This window comes from Scyliorhinus torazame, chromosome 27 (genome assembly GCF_047496885.1).
Source record: "Scyliorhinus torazame isolate Kashiwa2021f chromosome 27, sScyTor2.1, whole genome shotgun sequence".
NCBI lineage: Eukaryota > Metazoa > Chordata > Chondrichthyes > Carcharhiniformes > Scyliorhinidae > Scyliorhinus > Scyliorhinus torazame.
The window spans coordinates 42,597,909-42,619,561 of NC_092733.1; the positions used below are offsets into that span (position 1 = coordinate 42,597,909).

A 21,653-nucleotide genomic window follows, 5' to 3' on the forward strand; every position below is an offset into this window, starting at 1 on the left:
GCAAGGTGGATACAGAACTGGCTAGGTCATAGAAGGCAGAGAGTAGCAATGGAAGGACGCTTTTCTAATTGGAGGGCTGTGACCAGTGGTGTTCCACAAGGATCAGTGCTGGGACCTTTGCTCTTTGTAGTATATATAAATGATTTGGAGGAAAATGTAACTGGTCTGATTAGTAAGTTTGCAGACGACACAAAGGTTGGTGGAATTGCGGATAGCGATGAGGACTGTCAGAGGATACAGCAGGATTTAGATTGTTTGGAGACTTGGGCGGAGAGATGGCAGGTGGAGTTTAATCCGGACAAATGTGAGGTAATGCATTTTGGAAGGTCTAATGCAGGTAGGGAATATACAGTGAATGGTAGAACCCTCAAGAGTATTGAAAGTCAGAGAGATCTAGGTGTACAGGTCCACAGGTCACTGAAAGGGGCAACACAGGTGGAGAAGGTAGTCAAGAAGGCATCTGGCATGCTTGCCTTCATTGGCCGGGGCATTGAGTATAAGAATTGGCAAGTCATGTTGCAGCTGTATAGAACCTTAGTTAGGCCGCACTTGGAGTATAGTGTTCAATTCTGGTCGCCACACTACCAGAAGGATGTGGAGGCTTTAGCGAGGGTGCAGGAGAGATTTACCAGAATGTTGCCTGGTATGGAGGGCATTAGCTATGAGGAGCGGTTGAATAAACTCGGTTTGTTCTCACTGGAACGATGGAGGTTGAGGGGTGACCTGATAGAGGTCTACAAAATTGAGGGGCATAGATAGAGTGGATAGTCAGAGGCTTTTCCCCAGGGTAGAGGGGTCAATTACTAGGGGGCACAGGTTGAAGGTGCGAGGGGAAAGGTTTAGAGGAGATGTACGAGGCAAGTTTTTTACGCAGAGGGTAGTGGGTGCCTGGAACTCGCTACCGGAGGAGGTGGTGGAAGCAGGGACGATAGTGACATTTAAGGGGCATCTTGACAAATACATGAATAGGATGGGAATAGAGGGATACGGACCCAGGAAGTGTAGAAGATTGTAGTTTAGTCGGGCAGCATGGTCGGCACGTATTTGGAGGGCCGAAGGGCCAGTTCCTGTGCTGTACTTTTCTTTGTTTGTTCTTTGAAACCTTTAAGATGCTGAGGGATATCGACAGGGTGGGTGCGGAGAGGATGTTTCCTCTTGTGGGAGAATCCAGAACTCGGGTCAGTGTTTAACAATAAGGGGCCGTCTGTTTAAGACGGAGATGAGGAGAATGTTTTCTCTCGGGGAGGGGGAGTCTTGGGAACTCTCCCCCTCAAAGGGCAGCGGAAGCAGAATCTTTGAATATTTTTAAGGCCGAGCGAGAGAGATTCTTGGTGAACGCGGGGGTGAAAGGTTATCGGGGGGTCAGCGGGAATGTGGGGCTGAGGTTACAATCACATCAGCCAATGATCTTATTGAATGGTGGGGCATGCTCGAGGGGCCGAGTGGCCTCCTCCTGATCTGATTCTTGTGATCTTGCAGACACTGTGACACTAGCGCCCGACTGTTCTTTTCACTTTTGAACACAAATACCTTGCTTTTTAACAGAACCCTTTCCACTAAAGGCCCTCCTCGTTCCCATCTCAGTGTTTCCCAGCCTGTGTCAAAAGGCAGCAGCAACACCCCCCCCCACCTTTCCCCAATCCTTGCATTTACTCAATTAATTAAGAATTGATCAGAATTCATCGGAATGTTCCCTGATCCTCTAATTGGTGACTGGGAATCCCCTTTGCCTCACTGCCCCCAAGGGAAAACTCGGCCCTCGAACTGACGTTTCCCACGAGGCCTGCTTGCCAGCAGTGCCTTGCGCATCGTTCAAATGTGCCTCAATACGGTGCTGGGTGTCTTCTGTAGATTTGTGTCCATTCCATTCATGTATTCAGATCAAACTGTGCAAAAGACTTGCCTTTCTCACTGTAGATATGGGCTATGGAGAGCGGACCAGCACATTCTGTGGGACCCCCGAGTTCCTTGCTCCTGAGGTTCTGACAGACACGTCGTACACACGTGCTGTGGACTGGTGGGGACTTGGTGTTCTCGTCTATGAGATGTTGGTGGGGGAGGTGAGTACTGAACAGCGTCATTATTACATTCGATCTGCGTGTTTATATCGCTTCTGTGTTCCCCATTCCTTGGTAAAGGCAGTTCGGAATATGGGTACACAAGGAGGTATTTAGAATCCATAGAATCCCTACAGTGTCGGCGGAGGCCACTCGGCCCATTGAGTCTGCACCGACCCTCTGAAAGAGGACCCTACCCAGACCTACTCCTTCGCCCTATCCCATAACCCCACGCATTGATCATGGCCAATCCACCTAATAGCACGTCTTTCGGGATTTGTGTGAGGAAACCGGAGCACCCGGAGGAAACCCACGCAGACACGGGGAGGACGTGCAGACTCCACACAGACAGTGACCCAAGCCGGGAATCGAACCTGGGACCCTGGCGCTGTGAAGCCACAATGCTATCGCGCTGCGCTGCCCTGATACATTCTGGGACAAAGCAAATTAGGTGTTGAGAGCTTGCTTGCTGCCCAGGAGTTGCCTTGAAGCCTGTGTCAGCGGATGCGAACACCGAGATTTGTGCCGTGATCGAGGCGGCCCATGGTTTTATGCAACCTCCCCGTACTGTGGCAGTTTTGTATTGGTCAGTTTGCCGAATCGCACTGATGCTGGCGTACAAATCAGTGATCGAGGTAAGTCATGGATTACAGCTCAATGCCAGCCACCTCACAGAACGGAATAGTAATTTGATTGGAAATTTACTGTACAGTGACAGCTGGATTGAAATGCAGTCAGTCAGAGGCGGGGGCAGCTTGATCTCAGCGATTGAGGCCTCTCTCGTTTGTTTTGCAGTCGCCATTTCCTGGTGATGATGAGGAGGAAGTGTTTGACAGCATCGTCAATGACGAGGTTCGATACCCGCGGTTCCTGTCAACTGAAGCCATCGCCATAATGAGAAGGGTAGGAGCAACTGATCCACTCACTTAGACACCAGGAGGAGGCCATTCGGCCCCTCGAGCCTGCTCTGCCATTTCACTGCCATATTCCCGCTTTCTCTCCTTCCCCCCTTGACACCATTAAACTCTAGAAAATAAATCCATCTCTTTCTTGAATACATTCAGCGACTTTGGCCTCCACAGCCCCCTGTGGTCGAGAGTTCCCCAGCTTCACCACCCTGTGAGTGAAGACATTGTTCCTCATCTCAGTCCTAAATCCTCAGACTGTGTCCCCGGGTCTAGATTCCCCAATCCGGGGAAACATCCTCCCTGCATCCAGGCTGTCCGGCCCGGTTAGAATTTTATACGTTTCAATCAGATCTCCCCTCATCATTCTAAACTCCGGTGAATACAGACCTGGTCGACCCAATCTCTCCTCGTATCAGCCTGGTGAACCTCCGCAGCACTCCCTCCACGGCAAGTATATCCTTTCTTAGGTAGGCAGACCAAAACTTTTTTAAAATAAATTTAGAGTATCCAATTATTTTTTTTCCAATTAAGGGGCAATTTAGCGCGGCCAATCCACCTACCCGGCACATCTTTGGGTTGTGGGGGCGAAACCCACGCAGACACGGGGAGAATGTGCAAACTCCACACGGACAGTGATCCAGGGTCGGGATTCTAACCCAGGCCCTCAGTGCCATAGGCAGCAGTGCTAACCACTGTGCCACGTGCCACCCTCGAGAGACCAAAACTGCTCACCATGCTCCAGGTGTGGTCTCACCAGTGGCGGACCTACATTTTGGGGCCCTGAAGCTTGAACTGTTTTGGGGGCCCCTTCGCAACCAGCAACGAGGTCTGGGTAACCACTGTTATCTCCTTCAGTGGGGTTGTTCCACGACAGATCACCACAAATTTTTTTAAAATGTAACCACTACATCTCAGATTTTGATTAAAATTGCTCTACTGGATTATCTCACATGTCAAAATCACTGGTGTGAATAAAAATGTCCGATGCCTTATAGTTTTCGAGTTATGGGGGGATGTAAATTAGGGAAATGTTATATACATGCATGATGCATCATAGAATGATGAAATAAAACATAGAAAAGACCACAGTCAATATAATCTTTTATTTTAGACACTACATGAAGCACATTTTACAAAATACTTTTTTTTCTGTTTTTCTCGCAACATGTTCACGTACAGTTTCATCATATGAGAGCTTCCTTGCAATGTCATTTTCTAGAGACAATATGCATAAAGAATTTAAGTGCTCTTCAGTCATGACAGACAAAATTTGTTCTTTATAAAGGATAGCTTTGAAAAATTCCTTTCTGCTTCACAGCTCGTGATAGGCATTGTCAAGTACAGCTTAGGGCGGTAGTAATATTGGGGAACACTTCAATTAGGTGTTGCTCACAAATAAGCTGAAGAACTTCTGCGCATTGCATTTTAGATGGCGTGTTTTCTTCTGTCTACTGGGATTTCCTAAGGTGCAAATATTCTTTGAAGTTTACTAATTTGTGGTCAATATCATCTTTATAATACGATATTATAAGTTTAATACTCCACCTTTACAACATCTGTGCTACTGATTCTCAAACTTTGGGATTGTTGAAATATATACAACAAAAAATTAATCAATTTGAGTTGTGCGACTATTGTCGCATGCTTTGAAAGGAAAAAAATTTAGGTCTACTTTCTGATAAAGGTTTTTTTTAAAAACCCCGTCTCAGAAAGCAAAGCTCCTTTTTTTAAGATTTATAATAAATAAGCTAAATAGGCTTAACTAGGCGATGTTCAAGCTAGCCTACGCTAGGCTAGACTAAATTAGGCAAGACGAGGCCACCAAAACTCATAGGCTACGGTAATGTCCATTATTTACCATTATGTGAACACTTTTCACAATAAACACCTGTAATTTAACACAAATTCACCCTTTGATTACTTTTTCATAAATACTTGTAATATAGTATTAGCCTAGGCTATGCGGTCGTAGCCGACCTTCCGTTCACCTCTTCATAAAAACAATAGGCTTAGGCTAATCTAACACTATTTCACCTTTATTACTAAACTTACTTTTCTAAATATAATTTATTTTTGAGTAGGGGTAATTAAAATATTGTATCCTTATGAACACTTTATTGAATAACATTCTTGTCTGGATCGCTATCACGAGTGCTATCACGTTGAAAATTCACGTTAGCATTGTGATTGCCTTGAGGTATTTTTCTTAAGGTATTTTTCGCATTGTAAACAGTAATAATGTACATTAGTGTGCAAATATCAATTACAAAACACAGTGCAAAAGAACAGCTCCTCTCTCGCAAATAGACCCGCCTATTCTCCCCCCCCTGACGATTAGAACATAGAACATAGAACAATACAGCGCAGTACAGGCCCTTCGGCCCACGATGTTGCACCGAAACAAAAGCCATCCAACCTACACTATGCCATTATCATCCATATGTTTATCCAATAAACTTTTAAATGCCCTCAATGTTGGCGAGTTCACCACTGTAGCAGGTAGGGCATTCCACGGCCTCACTACTCTTTGCGTAAAGAACCTACCTCTGACCTCTGTCCTATATCTATTACCCCTCAGTTTAAAGTTATGTCCCCTCGTGCCAGCCATATCCATCCGCGGGAGAAGGCTCTCACTGTCCACCCTATCCAACCCCCTGATCATTTTGTATGCCTCTATTAAGTCTCCTCTTAACCTTCTTCTCTCCAACGAAAACAACCTCAAGTCCATCAGCCTTTCCTCATAAGATTTTCCCTCCATACCAGGCAACATCCTGGTAAATCTCCTCTGCACCCGCTCCAAAGCCTCCACGTCCTTCCTATAATGCGGTGACCAGAACTGTACGCAATACTCCAAATGCGGCCGTACCAGAGTTCTGTACAGCTGCAACATGACCTCCCGACTCCGGAACTCAATCCCTCTACCAATAAAGGCCAACACTCCATAGGCCTTCTTCACAACCCTATCAACCTGGGTGGCAACTTTCAGGGATCTATGTACATGGACACCTAGATCCCTCTGCTCATCCACACTTTCAAGAACTTTACCATTAGCCAAATATTCCGCATTCCTGTTATTCCTTCCAAAGTGAATCACCTCACACTTCTCTACATTAAACTCCATTTGCCACCTCTCGGCCCAGCTCTGCAGCTTATCTATATCCCTCTGTAATCTGCTATATCCTTCCACACTATCGACAACACCACCGACTTTAGTATCGTCTGCAAATTTACTCACCCACCCTTCTGCGCCTTCCTCTAGGTCATTGATAAAAATGACAAACAGCAACGGCCCCAGAACAGATCCTTGTGGTACTCCACTTGTGACTGTACTCCATTCTGAACATTTCCCATCAACCACCACCCTCTGTCTTCTTTCAGCTAGCCAATTTCTGATCCACATCTCTAAATCACCCTCAATCCCCAGCCTCCGTATTTTTTGCAATAGCCTACCGTGGGGAACCTTATCAAACGCTTTGCTGAAATCCATATACACCACATCAACTGCTCTACCCTCGTCTACCTGTTCAGTCACCTTCTCAAAGAACTCAATAAGGTTTGTGAGGCATGACCTACCCTTCACAAAGCCATGCTGACTATCCCTGATCATATTATTCCTATCTAGATGATTATAAATCTTGTCTCTTATAATCCCCTCCAAGACTTTACCCACTACAGACGTGAGGCTCACCGGCCGATAGTTGCCGGGGTTGTCTCTGCTCCCCTTTTTGAACAAAGGGACCACATTTGCTGTCCTCCAGTCCTCTGGCACTATTCCTGTAGCCAATGATGACATAAAAATCAAAGCCAAAGGTCCAGCAATCTCTTCCCTGGCCTCCCATAGAATCCTAGGATAAATCCCATCAGGTCCCGGGGACTTATCTATTTTCAGCCTGTCCAGAATTGCCAACACCTCTTCCCTACGTACCTCAATGCCATCTATTCTATTAGCCTGGGGCTCAGCATTCTCCTCCACAACATTATCTTTTTCCTGAGTGAATACTGACGAAAAATATTCATTTAGTATCTCGCCTATCTCTTCAGACTCCACATACAATTTCCCATCCCTGTCCTTGACTGGTCCTACTCTTTCCCTAGTCATTCGCTTATTCCTGACATACCTATAGAAAGCTTTTGGGTTTTCCTTGATCCTTCCTGCCATCGATTAGTTCCCCGCAAAGAAGTCGATGAATGGTTGCCACCTCCGGGCGAACCCCGATAGTGATCCTCGGAAGGCGAACTTGATTTTTTTTCCAAGCCGAGAAAGCTTGCCATGTCCGACAGCCATACCTCAGCCCTCGGGGGCTTTGAGTCTCTCCAGGCCAGTATTCGTCGCCGGGCTACCAGGGAAGCAAAGGCCAAAACGCCAGCCTCTATCCCATTCTGGACTCCTGGGTCCTCCGACACCCAAAAGATGCCACTCTGGACTCATCGCCACCCTTGTTTTCAGTACCTGAGACATGACGTCCGCAAATCCCTGCCAGTACCCCCTGAGTTTTGGGCACGCCCAGAACATGTGGACATGGTTCGCTGGTCCTCCTGCACATCTAGCACACTTGTCCTCCAGCCCAAAGAATTTACTCATCCGGGCCACCGTCATGTGGGCCCGGTGAACTACCTTGAACTGAATCAGGCCGAGCCTGGCACATGTTGCGGTTGCATTTACCCTCCTCAGAGCGTCTGCCCATACGCCTCCCTCCAACTCCCCACCAAGCTCCTCCTCCCACTTGAGTTTCAGTTCCTCGGTCCCCGTGTCCTCCGCTCCCATAAGCTCCTTATAAATATCCGAGACTCTCCCCTCTCCTACCTCTCCCCTGGAAACTACCCTGTCCTGGACCCCCCTTGGTGGAAGGTGTGGTAAGGACGGGACCTGTCTACGTACAAAATCCTGCACCTGCAAATCCCGAAAGTCATTTCCCCTTGCCAGCCGGAATTTCTCCTCCATGCTCGAGAAGCCCCCCTCCAGGAACAAGTCGCCCACCCCCGCCCTCCGCCACGCTCGAAACCCGCCGTCCATCTTCCCCGGGACAAATCGGTGGTTGTCGCATATTGGGGACCAGACCGACGCTCCCACTTCCCCCGCGTGCTTCCTCCATTGGCCTCAAATCCGCAAAGCCGCCACCACTATAGGGCTGGTGGAGTACCTGGCCGGCGGGAGCAGCAGAGGAGCCGTGACCAGGCGCTGCCAAGCTGGTGCCCCTGCACGAAGCAACCTCCACCCGCTCCCAAACCGACCCCGCACCCGCCATCCATTTCCTTATCATGGCTCTGTTAGCCGCCCAGTAGTAGTTGCTGAGGTTCGGCAACGACAGTCCCCCCTCGCTATGGTTCCTTTCAAGTATCCCTTTATTTACCCACGGGGACTTCCCCGCCCAAACAAATCCCAGGATGATGTCATTGATCCTTTTGAAGAGCACCGCGGAATGAAAATAGGGAGACACTGAAAAATAAACAGGAATCTCGGGAGGATCGCCATCTTCACCGTCTGTACTCTCCCCGCTAGCGCCAGCGGGAGCGCATCCCATCTCCGGAACTCGCTCTTCATTTGCTCCACCATCGCCCGGGGGCCCCCCCCTCGCGGCTGCCTCGCCTGCACTCTGTGTGCCCTGTCCAGCTCCATCGCCCGGGGCCCCCCCCCGCGGCTGCCTCGCCTGCACTCTGTGTGCCCTGTCCAGCTCCATCGCCCGGGCCCCCCCCCCTCGCGGCTGCCTCGCCTGCACTCTGTGTGCCCTGTCCAGCTCCATCGCCCGGGGCCCCCCCCCGCGGCTGCCTCGCCTGCACTCTGTGTGCCCTGTCCAGCTCCATCGCCCGGGCCCCCCCCCCCCCTCGCGGCTGCCTCGCCTGCACTCTGTGTGCCCTGTCCAGCTCCATCGCCCGGGCCCCCCCCCCCCCTCGCGGCTGCCTCGCCTGCACTCTGTGTGCCCTGTCCAGCTCCATCGCTCGGGCCCCCCCCTCGCGGCTGCCTTGCCTGCACTCTGTGTGCCCTGTCCAGCTCCATCGCCCGGGGCCCCCCCCCGCGGCTGCCTCGCCTGCACTCTGTGCCCTGTCCAGCTCCATCACCCAGGCCCCCCCCCCCCCCTCGCGGCTGCCTCGCCTGCACTCTGTGTGCCCTGTCCAGCTCCATCGCCCGGGGCCCCCCCCCGCGGCTGCCTCGCCTGCACTCTGTGTGCCCTGTCCAGCTCCATCGCCCGGGCCCCCCCCCCCTCGCGGCTGCCTCGCCTGCACTCTGTGCCCTGTCCAGCTCCATCGCCCGGGGGCCCCCCCCTCGCGGCTGCCTCGCCTGCACTCTGTGTGCCCTGCCCAGCTCCATCGCCCGGGCCCCCCCCCCCCCCCCCCCTCGCGGCTGCCTCGCCTGCACTCTGTGCCCTGTCCAGCTCCATCACCAAGGCCCCCCCCCCCCCCCCCCCCCCCTCGCGGCTGCCTCGCCTGCACTCTGTGCCCTGTCCAGCTCCATCACCAAGGCCCCCCCCCCCCCCTCGCGGCTGCCTCGCCTGCACTCTGTGTGCCCTGTCCAGCTCCATCGCCCGGGCCCCCCCCCTCGCGGCTGCCTCGCCTGCACTCTGTGCCCTGTCCAGCTCCATCGCCCCCCCCCCCTCGCGGCTGCCTCGCCTGCACTCTGTGTGCCCTGTCCAGCTCCACCGCCCCCCCCCCCCCTCGCGGCTGCCTCGCCTGCACTCTGTGCCCTGTCCAGCTCCATCGCCCGGGGGCCCCCCCCCTCGCGGCTGCCTCGCCTGCACTCTGTGTGCCCCGTCCAGCTCCATCGCCCCCCCCCCTCGCGGCTGCCTCGCCTGCACTCTGTGTGCCCTGTCCAGCTCCATCACCCAGGCCCCCCCCCCTCGCGGCTGCCTCGCCTGCACTCTGTGCCCTGTCCAGCTCCACCGCCCCCCCCCCCCCCCCCTCACAGCTGCCTCGCCTGCACTCTGTGTGCCCTGTCCAGCTCCATCGCCCGGGCCCCCCCCCCGCGGCTGCCTCGCCTGCACTCTGTGTGCCCTGTCCAGCTCCATCGCCCGGGCCCCCCCCCTCGCGGCTGCCTCGCCTGCACTCTGTGCCCTGTCCAGCTCCATCACCCAGGCCCCCCCCCCTCGCGGCTGCCTCGCCTGCACTCTGTGCCCTGTCCAGCTCCACCGCCCCCCCCCCCCCCCCCCCCCTCACAGCTGCCTCGCCTGCACTCTGTGTGCCCTGTCCAGCTCCATCGCCCGGGCCCCCCCCCCGCGGCTGCCTCGCCTGCACTCTGTGCCCTGTCCAGCTCCATCGCCCGGGGGCCCCCCCCTCGCGGCTGCCTCGCCTGCACTCTGTGCCCTGTCCAGCTCCATCGCCCGGGGGCCCCCCCCCCCCGTGGCTGCCTCGCCTGCACTCTGTGCCCTGTCCAGCTCCATCGCCCGGGGGCCCCCCCCCCCGTGGCTGCCTCGCCTGCACTCTGTGCCCTGTCCAGCTCCATCGCCCGGGGGCCCCCCCCCCGTGGCTGCCTCGCCTGCACTCTGTGCCCTGTCCAGCTCCATCGCCCGGGGGCCCCCCCCCTCGCGGCTGCCTCGCCTGCACTCTGTGTGCCCTGTCCAGCTCCAACAGACGCGGGAAGAAATCCTCCCCCTCCAGCTTCTGCAGCATGTCTGCCGCATACGCCGTGGATCCGCTCCCCGGCCCCCTCCGGGAGCCCACTGATTCTCAGACTCTGCCGGCGAGACCGGCTTTCCAGGTCCTCCAGCCTGTCCATCAGCCTGGATTGTTGCTCCTTCAGCCTTAATTTGAATGTTTTTTCGTTTACGGCTAGCCTACATGATACACTAATAACCTTTTAATTTTTATTTTAACTATTATTTTGCATTGAATTACACGATATTATTAATATTATTTTTTAAAAACCCCTTTTCAGGGGCTGGTTTAGCACAGGGCTAAACCGCTGGCTTTGAAAGCAGACCAAGGCAGGCCAGCAGCACGGTTCAATTCCCGTACCAGCCTCCCCGAACAGGCGTCGGAATGTGGCGACTAGGGGCTTTTCACAGTAACTACATTGAAGCCTACTCGTGACAATAAGCGATTTTCATTTCATTTTTTTTCATACAGTAGACCCAACATTTTTAAGCAATGTGGACTAAAGTCACTTCTGGGGCCCCTCCGGGATTAGGGGCCCTGAAGCTTAAGCTTCATTAGTTTCATAGTAGATCTGTCCCTGGGTCTCACCAAGGCCCTGTGTACCTGCAGTAAGAAATCTCTACTTCTGAACTCAAATCCCTCTTGTAATGAAGACCTGTCCACCCTGCACCTTCCGAATTGCTTGCTTTTCAAAAATTAATTTACGTATGTGAGTTTCCCTGGCTGGGCCCGGCATTTATTGCCCATCCCTAGCTGCCCTTGACTAGGTGGTGGTGAGCTGCCGCCTTGACCCGCTGCAGCCCATGTGGTGTCGGTACACCACCGTGTTGTTAGGGAGAGAGTTCCAGGATGTTGCCCCAGCGACAGTGAAGGAACGGCGGTCTATTTCCAAGTCAGGATGGTGAATGACTTGGAGGGGAACCTCCAGGTGGTGGGGTTCCCAGGTATCTGCTGCTCTTGTCCTTCTAGATGGTAGTGGTCGTGGGTTTGGAAGGCTCTTCACTGTCGCTGGGGCACAATTCTGGAACTCCCGCCCCAACAGCACTGCCCAACACCTGGTCTGACCTGACCTGACCTGGCCTGCCCAACACCTGGCCTGCCCAACACCTGGCCTGGCCTGGCCTGCCCAGCACTGTAATCCACTGGGCAGCACAGCCCAGTAATATCCCCTGTTTAGGCTCATGTCATACGGACCGAGGGGTTCTATCCAATTCCCCAGCCACTCAGGCACTCCGTCTGAGGACCCCATTTGTTTTATTAACTGATTTGTTAGTCTATCCTGACACCTTCAAGACATTCTGCATAAACGCCCCCAGGCTGTTTTCGTTAGAGAGAAGAAGGTTAAGAGGTGACTTAATTGAGGCATACAAGATGATCAGAGGATTGGATAGGGTGGACAGTGAGAGCCTTTTTCCTCGGATGGTGATGTCTAGCATGAGGGGACATAGTTTTAAATTGAGGGGAGATAGATATAGGACAGATGTCAGAGGTAGGTTCTTTACTCAGAGAGTATTAAGGGCGTGGAATGCCCTGCCTGCAACAGTAGTGGACTCGCCAACATTAAGGGCATTCAAATGGTCATTGGGTAGACGATAAGGGAATAGTGTAGATTCGCTTTAGAGTGGTTTCACAGGTCGGCGCAACATCGAGGGCCGAAGGGCCTATACTGCGCTGTAATGTTCTATGTTGTGGGTGTCTCTCTTCCCACTTTTTATAAAAATGGTACCATGTAGTTGCGCATAATCTCTGTCCCGTTCTTCCAGACAGTGCGTATCTCCACACTTCTTCCTGAATGAACCTGTATCCACCTGTTTTACCAGCCTGTCTCTGTCCTCTTGAAGTCTCTTCCTCATGGATTATTATGTTCAATTAAAAATAGGAATTGGTGGTTTCACCATCCACTGCTTAAAACCTCATCCAGGCCTTTGTTGCCCTAGATTTGACCATTGCAATGTGTTATGGGTCAGGGTTTAGAGAACCCCAAAGTGTATCATGGAGTTCTCCTGACCCACAACGTTTACTAGATTGTGGTCTGGGGAGCACACGGCCCACTCTACAGGTGTGGGACAGCAGAAATGGAAAAGTATTTTTTAAAGCAAAACAATGTTTATTCTATGAACCCAAGTCAACCTTTTTAAAACATACAGTGAACATCTTAGCAACCATCAATTCAAATACAACCCCCAAAGACTACAACACTAAGTAATCCTTTAAGCTTTCCTTTTAACATTCATAAGACAAAAATCCTTTTTACAGAAGCACATCAGGTTTAACTTCACTACTGAGAGCAGTTATCACTCTGAATTCACCCTGAATTGATCTAGAGATAGTCTTTAGATAGCAGAGAGATCGAAATTACACCTTCTTTGGCTGGTGAAACTCCAACACTAAAACGAAACTAAAAAACTCCAACACACCTCGCTTTCCTCAAAGCGAAAGTAAAAGGCAGAGCCAGAGCCCAGCTCCACCCACATTCTGACATCACTGCAGCCAGAGCCCAGCTCCACCCACACTCTGACATCACTGCAGCCAGAGCCCAGCTCCACCCACACTCTGACATCACTGCAGCCAGAGCCCAGCTCCACCCACACTCTGACATCACTGCAGCCAGAGCCCAGCTCCACCCACACTCTGACATCACTGCAGCCAGAGCCCAGCTCCACCCACACTCTGACATCACTGCAGCCAGAGCCCAGCTCCACCCACACTCTGACATCACTGCAGCCAGAGCCCAGCTCCACCCACACTCTGACATCACTGCAGCCAGAGCCCAGCTCCACCCACACTCTGACATCACTGCAGCCAGAGCCCAGCTCCACCCACACTCTGACATCACTGCAGCCAGAGCCCAGCTCCACCCACACTCTGACATCACTGCAGCCAGAACCCAGCTCCACCCACACTCTGACATCACTGCAGCCAGAGCCCAGCTCCACCCACACTCTGACATCACTGCAGCCAGAGCCCAGCTCCACCCACACTCTGACATCACTGCAGCCAGAGCCCAGCTCCACCCACACTCTGACATCACTGCAGCCAGAGCCCAGCTCCACCCACACTCTGACATCACTGCAGCCAGAGCCCAGCTCCACCCACACTCTGACATCACTGCAGCCAGAGCCCAGCTCCACCCACACTCTGACATCACTGCAGCCAGAGCCCAGCTCCACCCACACTCTGACATCACTGCAGCCAGAGCCCAGCTCCACCCACACTCTGACATCACTGCAGCCAGAGCCCAGCTCCACCCACACTCTGACATCACCGCAGCCAGAGCCCAGCTCCACCCACACTCTGACATCACTGCAGCCAGAGCCCAGCTCCACCCACACTCTGACATCACTGCAGCCAGAGCCCAGCTCCACCCACACTCTGACATCACTGCAGCCAGAGCCCAGCTCCACCCACACTCTGACATCACTGCAGCCAGAGCCCAGCTCCACCCACACTCTGACATCACCGCAGCCAGAGCCCAGCTCCACCCACACTCTGACATCACTGCAGCCAGAGCCCAGCTCCACCCACACTCTGACATCACTGCAGCCAGAGCCCAGCTCCACCCACACTCTGACATCACTGCAGCCAGAGCCCAGCTCCACCCACACTCTGACATCACTGCAGCCAGAGCCCAGCTCCACCCACACTCTGACATCACTGCAGCCAGAGCCCAGCTCCACCCACACTCTGACATCACTGCAGCCAGAGCCCAGCTCCACCCACACTCTGACATCACCGCAGCCAGAGCCCAGCTCCACCCACACTCTGACATCACTGCAGCCAGAGCCCAGCTCCACCCACACTCTGACATCACTGCAACCAGAGCCCAGCTCCACCCACACTCTGACATCACTGCAGCCAGAGCCCAGCTCCACCCACACTCTGACATCACTGCAGCCAGAGCCCAGCCCCACCCACACTCTGACATCACTGCAGCCAGAACCCAGCTCCACCCACACTCTGACATCACTGCAGCCAGAGCCCAGCTCCACCCACACTCTGACATCACTGCAGCCAGAGCCCAGCTCCACCCACACTCTGACATCACTGCAGCCAGAGCCCAGCTCCACCCACACTCTGACATCACTGCAGCCAGAACCCAGCTCCACCCACACTCTGACATCACTGCAGCCACTTGAGCAGACAAACATTTCTTAAAGTGACATTCCCATGACAAATGCTCCTCCAATAGTAACAAAGGCAGATTTGAAGAGGGGGACGATGGTACCTAAGGAGAGGGAACTGTTAATATCGGTTAACATGGGAGGGAAGGGGGGCAAGTAGAGAAATTAGATGGTCAGCCGTTTGGAAATAGGGTCGGGGGAGCAGGGGAGTGGGGCACATGGACAAGGTAAGCTCAGAGAAAGAATGAGGGGAGGTGGAGGAACTAGAGAACAAAGAACAAAGAAAATTACAGCACAGGAACAGGCCCTTCGGCCCTCAGTCTGCGCCGATCCAGATCTTTTATCTAAACCTGTCGCCTATTTTCCAAGGATCTACTTCCCTCTGTTCCCCGCCCGTTCATATATCTGTCTAGATACATCTTGAATGATGCTATCGTGCCCGCCTCTACCACCTCCGCTGGCAAAGCATTCCAGGCACCCACCACCCTCTGCGTAAAAAACTTCATGCACATCTCCCTTAAACTTTCCCCCTCTCACCTTGAAATCGTGACCTCTTGTAATTGACACCCCCACTCTTGGAAAAAGCTTGTTGCTATCCACCCTGTCCATACCTCTCATAATTTTGTAGACCTCAATCAGGTCCCCACTCAACCTCCTTCTTTCCAATGAAAACAATCCTAATCTACTCAACCTCTCTTCATAGCTAGCACCCTCCATACCAGGCAACATCCTGGTGAACCTCCTCTGCACCCTCTCTAAAGCATCCACATCCTTCTGGTAATGTGGCGACCAGAACTGCACGCAGTATTCCAAATGTGGCCTAACCAAAGTCCTATACAACTGTAACATGACCTGCCGACTCTTGTACTCAATACCCCGTCTGATGAAGGCAAGCATGCTGTATGCCTTCTTGACCACTCTATCGACCTGCGTTGCCACCTTCAGGGTACAATGGACCTGAACTCCCAGATCTCTCTGTACATCAATTTTCCCCAGGACTCTTCCAGTGACCGTATAGTCCGCTCTTGAATTAGATCTTCCAAAATGCATCACCTCGCATTTGCCTGGATTGAACTCCATCTGCCATTTCTCTGCCCAACTCTCCAATCTATCTATATTTTGCTGCATTCTCTGACAGTCCTCCTCGCTATCCGCAATTCCACCAATCTTACTATCATCTGCAAACTTGCTAATCAGACCACCTATACCTTCGTCCAGATCATTTATGTATATCACAAACAACAGTGGTCCGAGCACGGATCCCTGTGGAACACCACTAGTCACCGCTCTCCATTTTGAGACACTCCCTTCCGCCACTACTCTCTGTCTCCCGTTGCCCAGCCAGTTCTTTATCCATCTAGCTAGTACACCCTGAACCCCATACAACTTCACTTTTTCCATCAACCTGCAATGGGAAACTTTATCAAACGCCTTACTGAAGTCCATGTATATGACATCTACAGCCCTTCCCTCATCAATTAACGTTGTCACTTAAAGAATTCTATTAGGTTTATAAGACATGACCTTCCCTGCACAAAACCATGCTGCCTATCACTGATAAGTCTATTTTCTTCCAAATGTGAATAGATCCTATCCCTCAGTATCTTCTCCAACAGTTTGCCTACCACTGATGTCAAGCTCACAGGTCTATAATTCCCTGGATCATCCCTGCTACCCTTCTTAAACAAAGGGACAACATTAGCAATTCTCCAGTCCTCCGGGACCTCACCCGTGCTCAAGGATGCTGCAAAGATATCTGTTAAAGGTGTGGGTTCAAGGCCCAGGGCAGTGAAGAACCTAAAAGAATGTTTGGATTGTGTGGACAAGGAAAGAGAGGGCGGCGTGGCGGCACAGCAGTTAGCACTGCTGCCTCACAGCGCCAGGGGCCCGGGTTCAGTTCTGGCCTCGGGTGTCTATCTGTGTGGAGTCTGCACATTCTCCCCGTGTCTGCGTGGGTTTCCTCCGGATGCTCCGGTTTCCTCTCGCGGTCCAAAGATGTGAGGTTAGGTGGATTGGCCATGATAAATTGCCCCTTGGTGTCCAAGGATGTGTAGGTGAGGTTAAGGGTTTGTTGGAATAGGGCTTGGATGGGGTGTTCGATGGGCTGAATGGCCTCCTGCATCGTAGGGATTCTATGATTCTATGAAGTAACAATGGCGGTGGAATGGGCGTTCTCTGTCTTAATGACAAAGAAATCTTCTTTGCACTTGTTCTTCGGGTGCAGATACGAGCTCCTGGATATAGGGTGGAATACTGATGGAGAACCTTTGAAAGGAAATGTGAGGAAAGGGGAAAATGTGGGGAGGGGGTAAGGCACTCATAAAATGGAATGAGCAATGAAGTACTTCTACGGGGAATAGGATGTGATCACGTGGCAACCATACTGTTGTGGGAGAGGACTGCATAATGAGGCACATTAAAACAATCAGCAAGAATGTGTGGTAGAAAGGAATGGCCAGAAATCTAGTGGAATAAAAGGAAACTGATTCATTGCGAGGGTACAGGCAGTGTCACCACGAGTGTTCCAGTGAAGGTGTTTGAGGGATATCCAGCTGAAAGAGGTGGTAGAGCAGAAAAGGAATATTACCAAGATGACGATGAAGATTTAAAATTTGTGGTCATTTGGTGTTATGGAACTCGGATTTGCTGAAAAGAAAATTGGCATGCTGTCAAAGCTTCTCATGAAATGAAAAATGAAATGAAATGAAAATCGCTTATTGTCACAAGTGGGCTTCAAATGAAGTTACTGTGAAAAAAAACCCTAGTCGCCACATTCCGGCGCCTGGTCGGGGAGGCTGGTACGGGAATTGAACCGTGCTGCTGGCCTGCCTTGGTCTGCTTTCAAAGCCAGCGATTTAGCCCTGTGCTAAACCAGCCCCTCATCTGGCACTCATCAGGTCAGATTCACGGGAATGCCAAATCTCAAAAGGAGCAACAATTTGCGAGAACCAATCAGTCCTTTTTCCTCCTGTAGTATAAATTGTTTCTCCCTTTGAAATTTGGTATTCTTGCATTTGTCCTGATGAATGCAAGGTAAAAAAACTTTGACAGCATATCTCTTTTTTCAGCCCTTTTGAATCTAATGTTCTGGGAATGCCAAGCCAGCAATAGGTCAGATAGAAGGAGTGATAGGTAAGTGGGATTAATTGTGGAATTTTATTTAAATTGCGATTTGGAGGGATAGAGGATGGATTGAACCTGAAGGGGGCAAAGGCAGGTGCTCGGATTTTAAGTTCCCAATCAAATGATCTTGGGAAGGTTATGGATGTGCTTGTGAAAGTAAGTGGCTATCTTGGTGATGGAAAGGTTGGGAGATAAAAAGCTGAGCTCAAGTTTAGACAGGCCATGCGTGGTGTTTGCTCAGTGGGGATCGGGGAGGGGGTCAAAGGATAAGGATGTTAAAGTCAGAATCGTTTAGTAATACCGACCTTGAGATTTGCTGAAAAATGACTATCCTATTAATATTATCTGTTAGTATAGGATAGAGGAATAATATAGCAGCTTGTGTTTTACCTTCAAGTTTATTCTGCTTCCAACTTGACAAACTCCATAATAAAATCCCCACCGCAACTGTTCCAGCTGTGACTATTTTCAAATAATAACCATTACCTGTCTTTAATAAGGCAAGTAGCTTAACAAAGTAATTGTCACTTGCTGGCAAAGCTGTCAAAGCTTTTACACATCAGGGCAGATGCATAAGAATCCCAAAGTGAGCAACAATTTATACTGCATGAGAATCAATCAGCACTCGTGCCTCGCTCCTGTAAATTGTTTCTCCCTCTGAAATTAGGTATTCTTCAACCTGTCCTGATGCTTCGGTCTTCCCTGTGTTGAATTGGAGGATATTGTTCATGCATTTTTGATGGAGGACACAGCCTAACAGCAGGGGGCAGCATGTGCAAACAGAGAGCATTGTGGGCTGGGAAATTGTGAACTTGCAGCGCATGTTAAGTGACCAAATGCTGATTAAATATGTCATTGATGTCCAGTTGCTGCGAAGGAATCCCGAGCGCAGGTTGGGGTCCAGCGAGCGTGACGCAGAGGAAGTGAAAAGGCAGCCGTTCTTCAGGGTGAGTAACCGATTAAAGCTGGACCAGAGTTTGTACCCGTGACAGTTTGGCTATATTTGTATCAATTTCTATAGTCTTCAGATCAACCAAATTGGATTTTTTTAAAATGGCTTCCGATGCCGTAAGCACAGTCCAGTGAAAGCAGGGAACGGTTTGTCTGTTCAATCCCGCTTCGCCGAGGGTTCCATTTGGGCTCATACGGCCTCATCAGAGCACAAACCCGTTTGCGAGTCTTGGAACGTAGAACATAGAGTTTACAGTGCAGAAGGAGGCCATTCGGCCCATCGAGTCTGCACTGGCCTTGGAAAGACCACCCCACTTAAGCCCACACTTCTACCCTATCCCCGTAACCCCTCCTAGCTTTTTTGGACACTAAGGTACAATTTAGCATGGCCAATTCACCTAACCAGCACACCTTTGGACTGTGGGAGGAAACCGGAGCACCCGGAGGAAACCCACGCAGACACGGGGAGGATGTGCAAACTCCAGACAGACAGTGACCGAAGCCGGGAATCGAACCTGGAACCCTGGAGCTGTGAAGCCACAGTGCTAGCCACTATGCTACCGTGCTGCCCAGCTGGAAAAGCTGTACCCGTTTCCAGGAATTCGTTGATTGTCCCTTCCTCTGATTGCCTTTCTCTGAGCATTTCAAGTGAATTCTTGTTTTCTTTGCCTCGTTTATTTTCGGTAGCACAGTGGTTAGCACTGTTGCTTCACAGTGCCAGGGTCCCGGGTTAGATTCCCGGCTTGGGTTACTGTCTGTGTGGAGTCTGCACATTCTCCCCGTGTCTGCGTGGGTTTCCTCCGGGTGCTCCGGTTTCCTCCCACAAGTCCCGAAAGACATGCTGTTGGGTGAATTGGACATTCTGAATTCTCCCTCTGTGACCCGAACAGGTGGCGGAATGTGGCGACTAGGGGCTTTTCACAGTAACTTCATTGCAGTGATAATGTAAGCCCACTTGTGACGATAATAAAGATTCTTATTTTTCCAGGAACTAGACTGGCAAGCCTTGCTTGCAAAGAAGGTGAAGCCACCCTTCATTCCCACTATCCGCGATCGGGAAGACGTCAGCAATTTTGACGAGGAGTTTACAGCGGAAGAGGCACTGCTGACCCCCCCTCGGGAACCCCGGATCCTCACCGAGAAAGAACAGATCATGTTCAAGGAGTTTGATTACGTCTCGAAATATTGTTAATGTTCAACGGCAGGCTTGTTCGATCTAGCCGCTGATTTCGTATTTCAAAAAGACGTTACACGCTCCAAGCAGCCTGGGTTTGTGGGACCAGTCTCTGAAATATGATGCAATTTCCTCTCTGCCTTTTCTTTTTGGAAAAAAAAAGCTTTTATTTATATATATATTTTTGACTAATCTTACCATTTTTGTACTTTAAAAAAAAAAAGCCTCGCCGAACTAAGTTCTGACCCAAGCGGCACAGGAGGGTCACGTTGTCCCTCTGCTGTATTCAGAACCTCGTTCCCACCCTCTCCCCCTCCAACTGCCCAAATCATCTCCCCCTGCCAGATCCTCCCCCCTCCCTGAGGCCATTCTGTCACTCTGCTGTATACGGAGCTCCCACCCACGTTAAAATCGCTGATTCCTGACCAGGGAAGTCCGAGACCGTGTGGCGACTTGAAGCACAATTACTAGAACTGGAGGGATAATATTTCTGGAGGCGTGGAGGGTTGGATGTCCGAGTGAGATTAAGGAGCCGGCGAGTGTAACATTTCTGCTTCCCTCTTGTTTGATTTCACTTTTGTATCTCTTACTTTCTGTCAAATATTCAGGACAGTAACAATCCTGCTCACAGTAGATAATATCTACAAGACGCACTGCTTATACAAACTCTCGCATTCACACATCTCCCCGAACCTAGTTGACCCTCGAATCAAGGTTCACAATTTTGAGATGATTGAATTATGTAAGTGTTGCCAGTCAGTTCAATCCTGCCTGGTGTGCCTGCAGTTTTCTCCATTTACAAATGGGTTATCTTGTTGTTGTGGATATGGTTTACACAGTAATACCCAGCTTCACAATGAAAACTGCCTGATTTGTGGAGTACGGTATCTGGACATCTGCACTATGGGGCCATGTCTACTCTACTGTTACAAAGTGTAAAATGAAGTCCTGCTTCTCACTCCCGTTCCTCCGGAGGGAATGCTCCTGATTTCCCCTGGAATGCTGCTTATGTGACTCCGGGTGGGATGTTTCTCAATCATTATTCCCAGATGCTACTTTGAAATGAGCCAATCGGTTGGTAGCTGGTGTAATTTGAAGGATTCTTTACCTCTTCTGTGAATCGTACATGTACCCCGACGCTGGTCCCAACTCCCGCCACTCCCCCTGTTTTTCCAATCGGCCTGAAGCCACGTTCCTCTCACCACTAACTCGGTCATTGTAGAACACCTGAAACTCGAACCGGACCGATCGCAGCCTGAAGATGGGGGTTTCTGAGCGACGGGCTGAAGACTGTAAATGCTACTGAAATCCCTCCCGAGAGCTTTCTATCTCATTAGCAACAATAACTTAGATTGTTAAGGAAACTTGACTATTTTTTTATTGATAGAAAGGTGTATTTTTTAAGAAAGGAAAGAATCTTATTGGTATAAATAACTTTTTTTTCTTGTTTAATGTATCATTACCAGCGATGTTCAACCTCTGAATAAGATGATTTAGCCTCTAGTGTGGAGACTACTGCCTGTTTATTTCGACCTTCCCTGGAGACATGTCTCATGATGAATGAGCTCATTAATGTGATTATTTCGAGTGATTACCCCTGCGTGGGATGGTTCACACCCAAGGGTGTGTACTGAAACACTCGGCCCTGTGTGCACAGGGTGTGTACTGAAACACTCGGCCCTGTGTGCACGGGGTGTGTACCGGAAGTCTCGGACTGGGCGGCACGGTAGCA

The 21,653-nt window shown here is 51.0% G+C and overlaps 1 protein-coding gene across 1 annotated transcript in view; it reads left to right on the forward strand.

The window, feature by feature from the left end:
- pkn1a (protein kinase N1a) overlaps positions 1-21,425 on the forward strand; it is a 352,058-nt gene extending 330,633 nt beyond the window's left edge. Inside the window, exons 19-22 of the mRNA XM_072491284.1 lie at positions 1,918-2,060; positions 2,853-2,960; positions 18,663-18,743; positions 19,736-21,425. Coding sequence (XP_072347385.1) covers positions 1,918-2,060; positions 2,853-2,960; positions 18,663-18,743; positions 19,736-19,939 — 536 coding nt within the window. The 3' untranslated portion in view covers positions 19,940-21,425. The remainder of the gene's footprint in view (positions 1-1,917; positions 2,061-2,852; positions 2,961-18,662; positions 18,744-19,735) is intronic.
- The last annotated feature ends 228 nt before the right edge of the window (positions 21,426-21,653 follow it).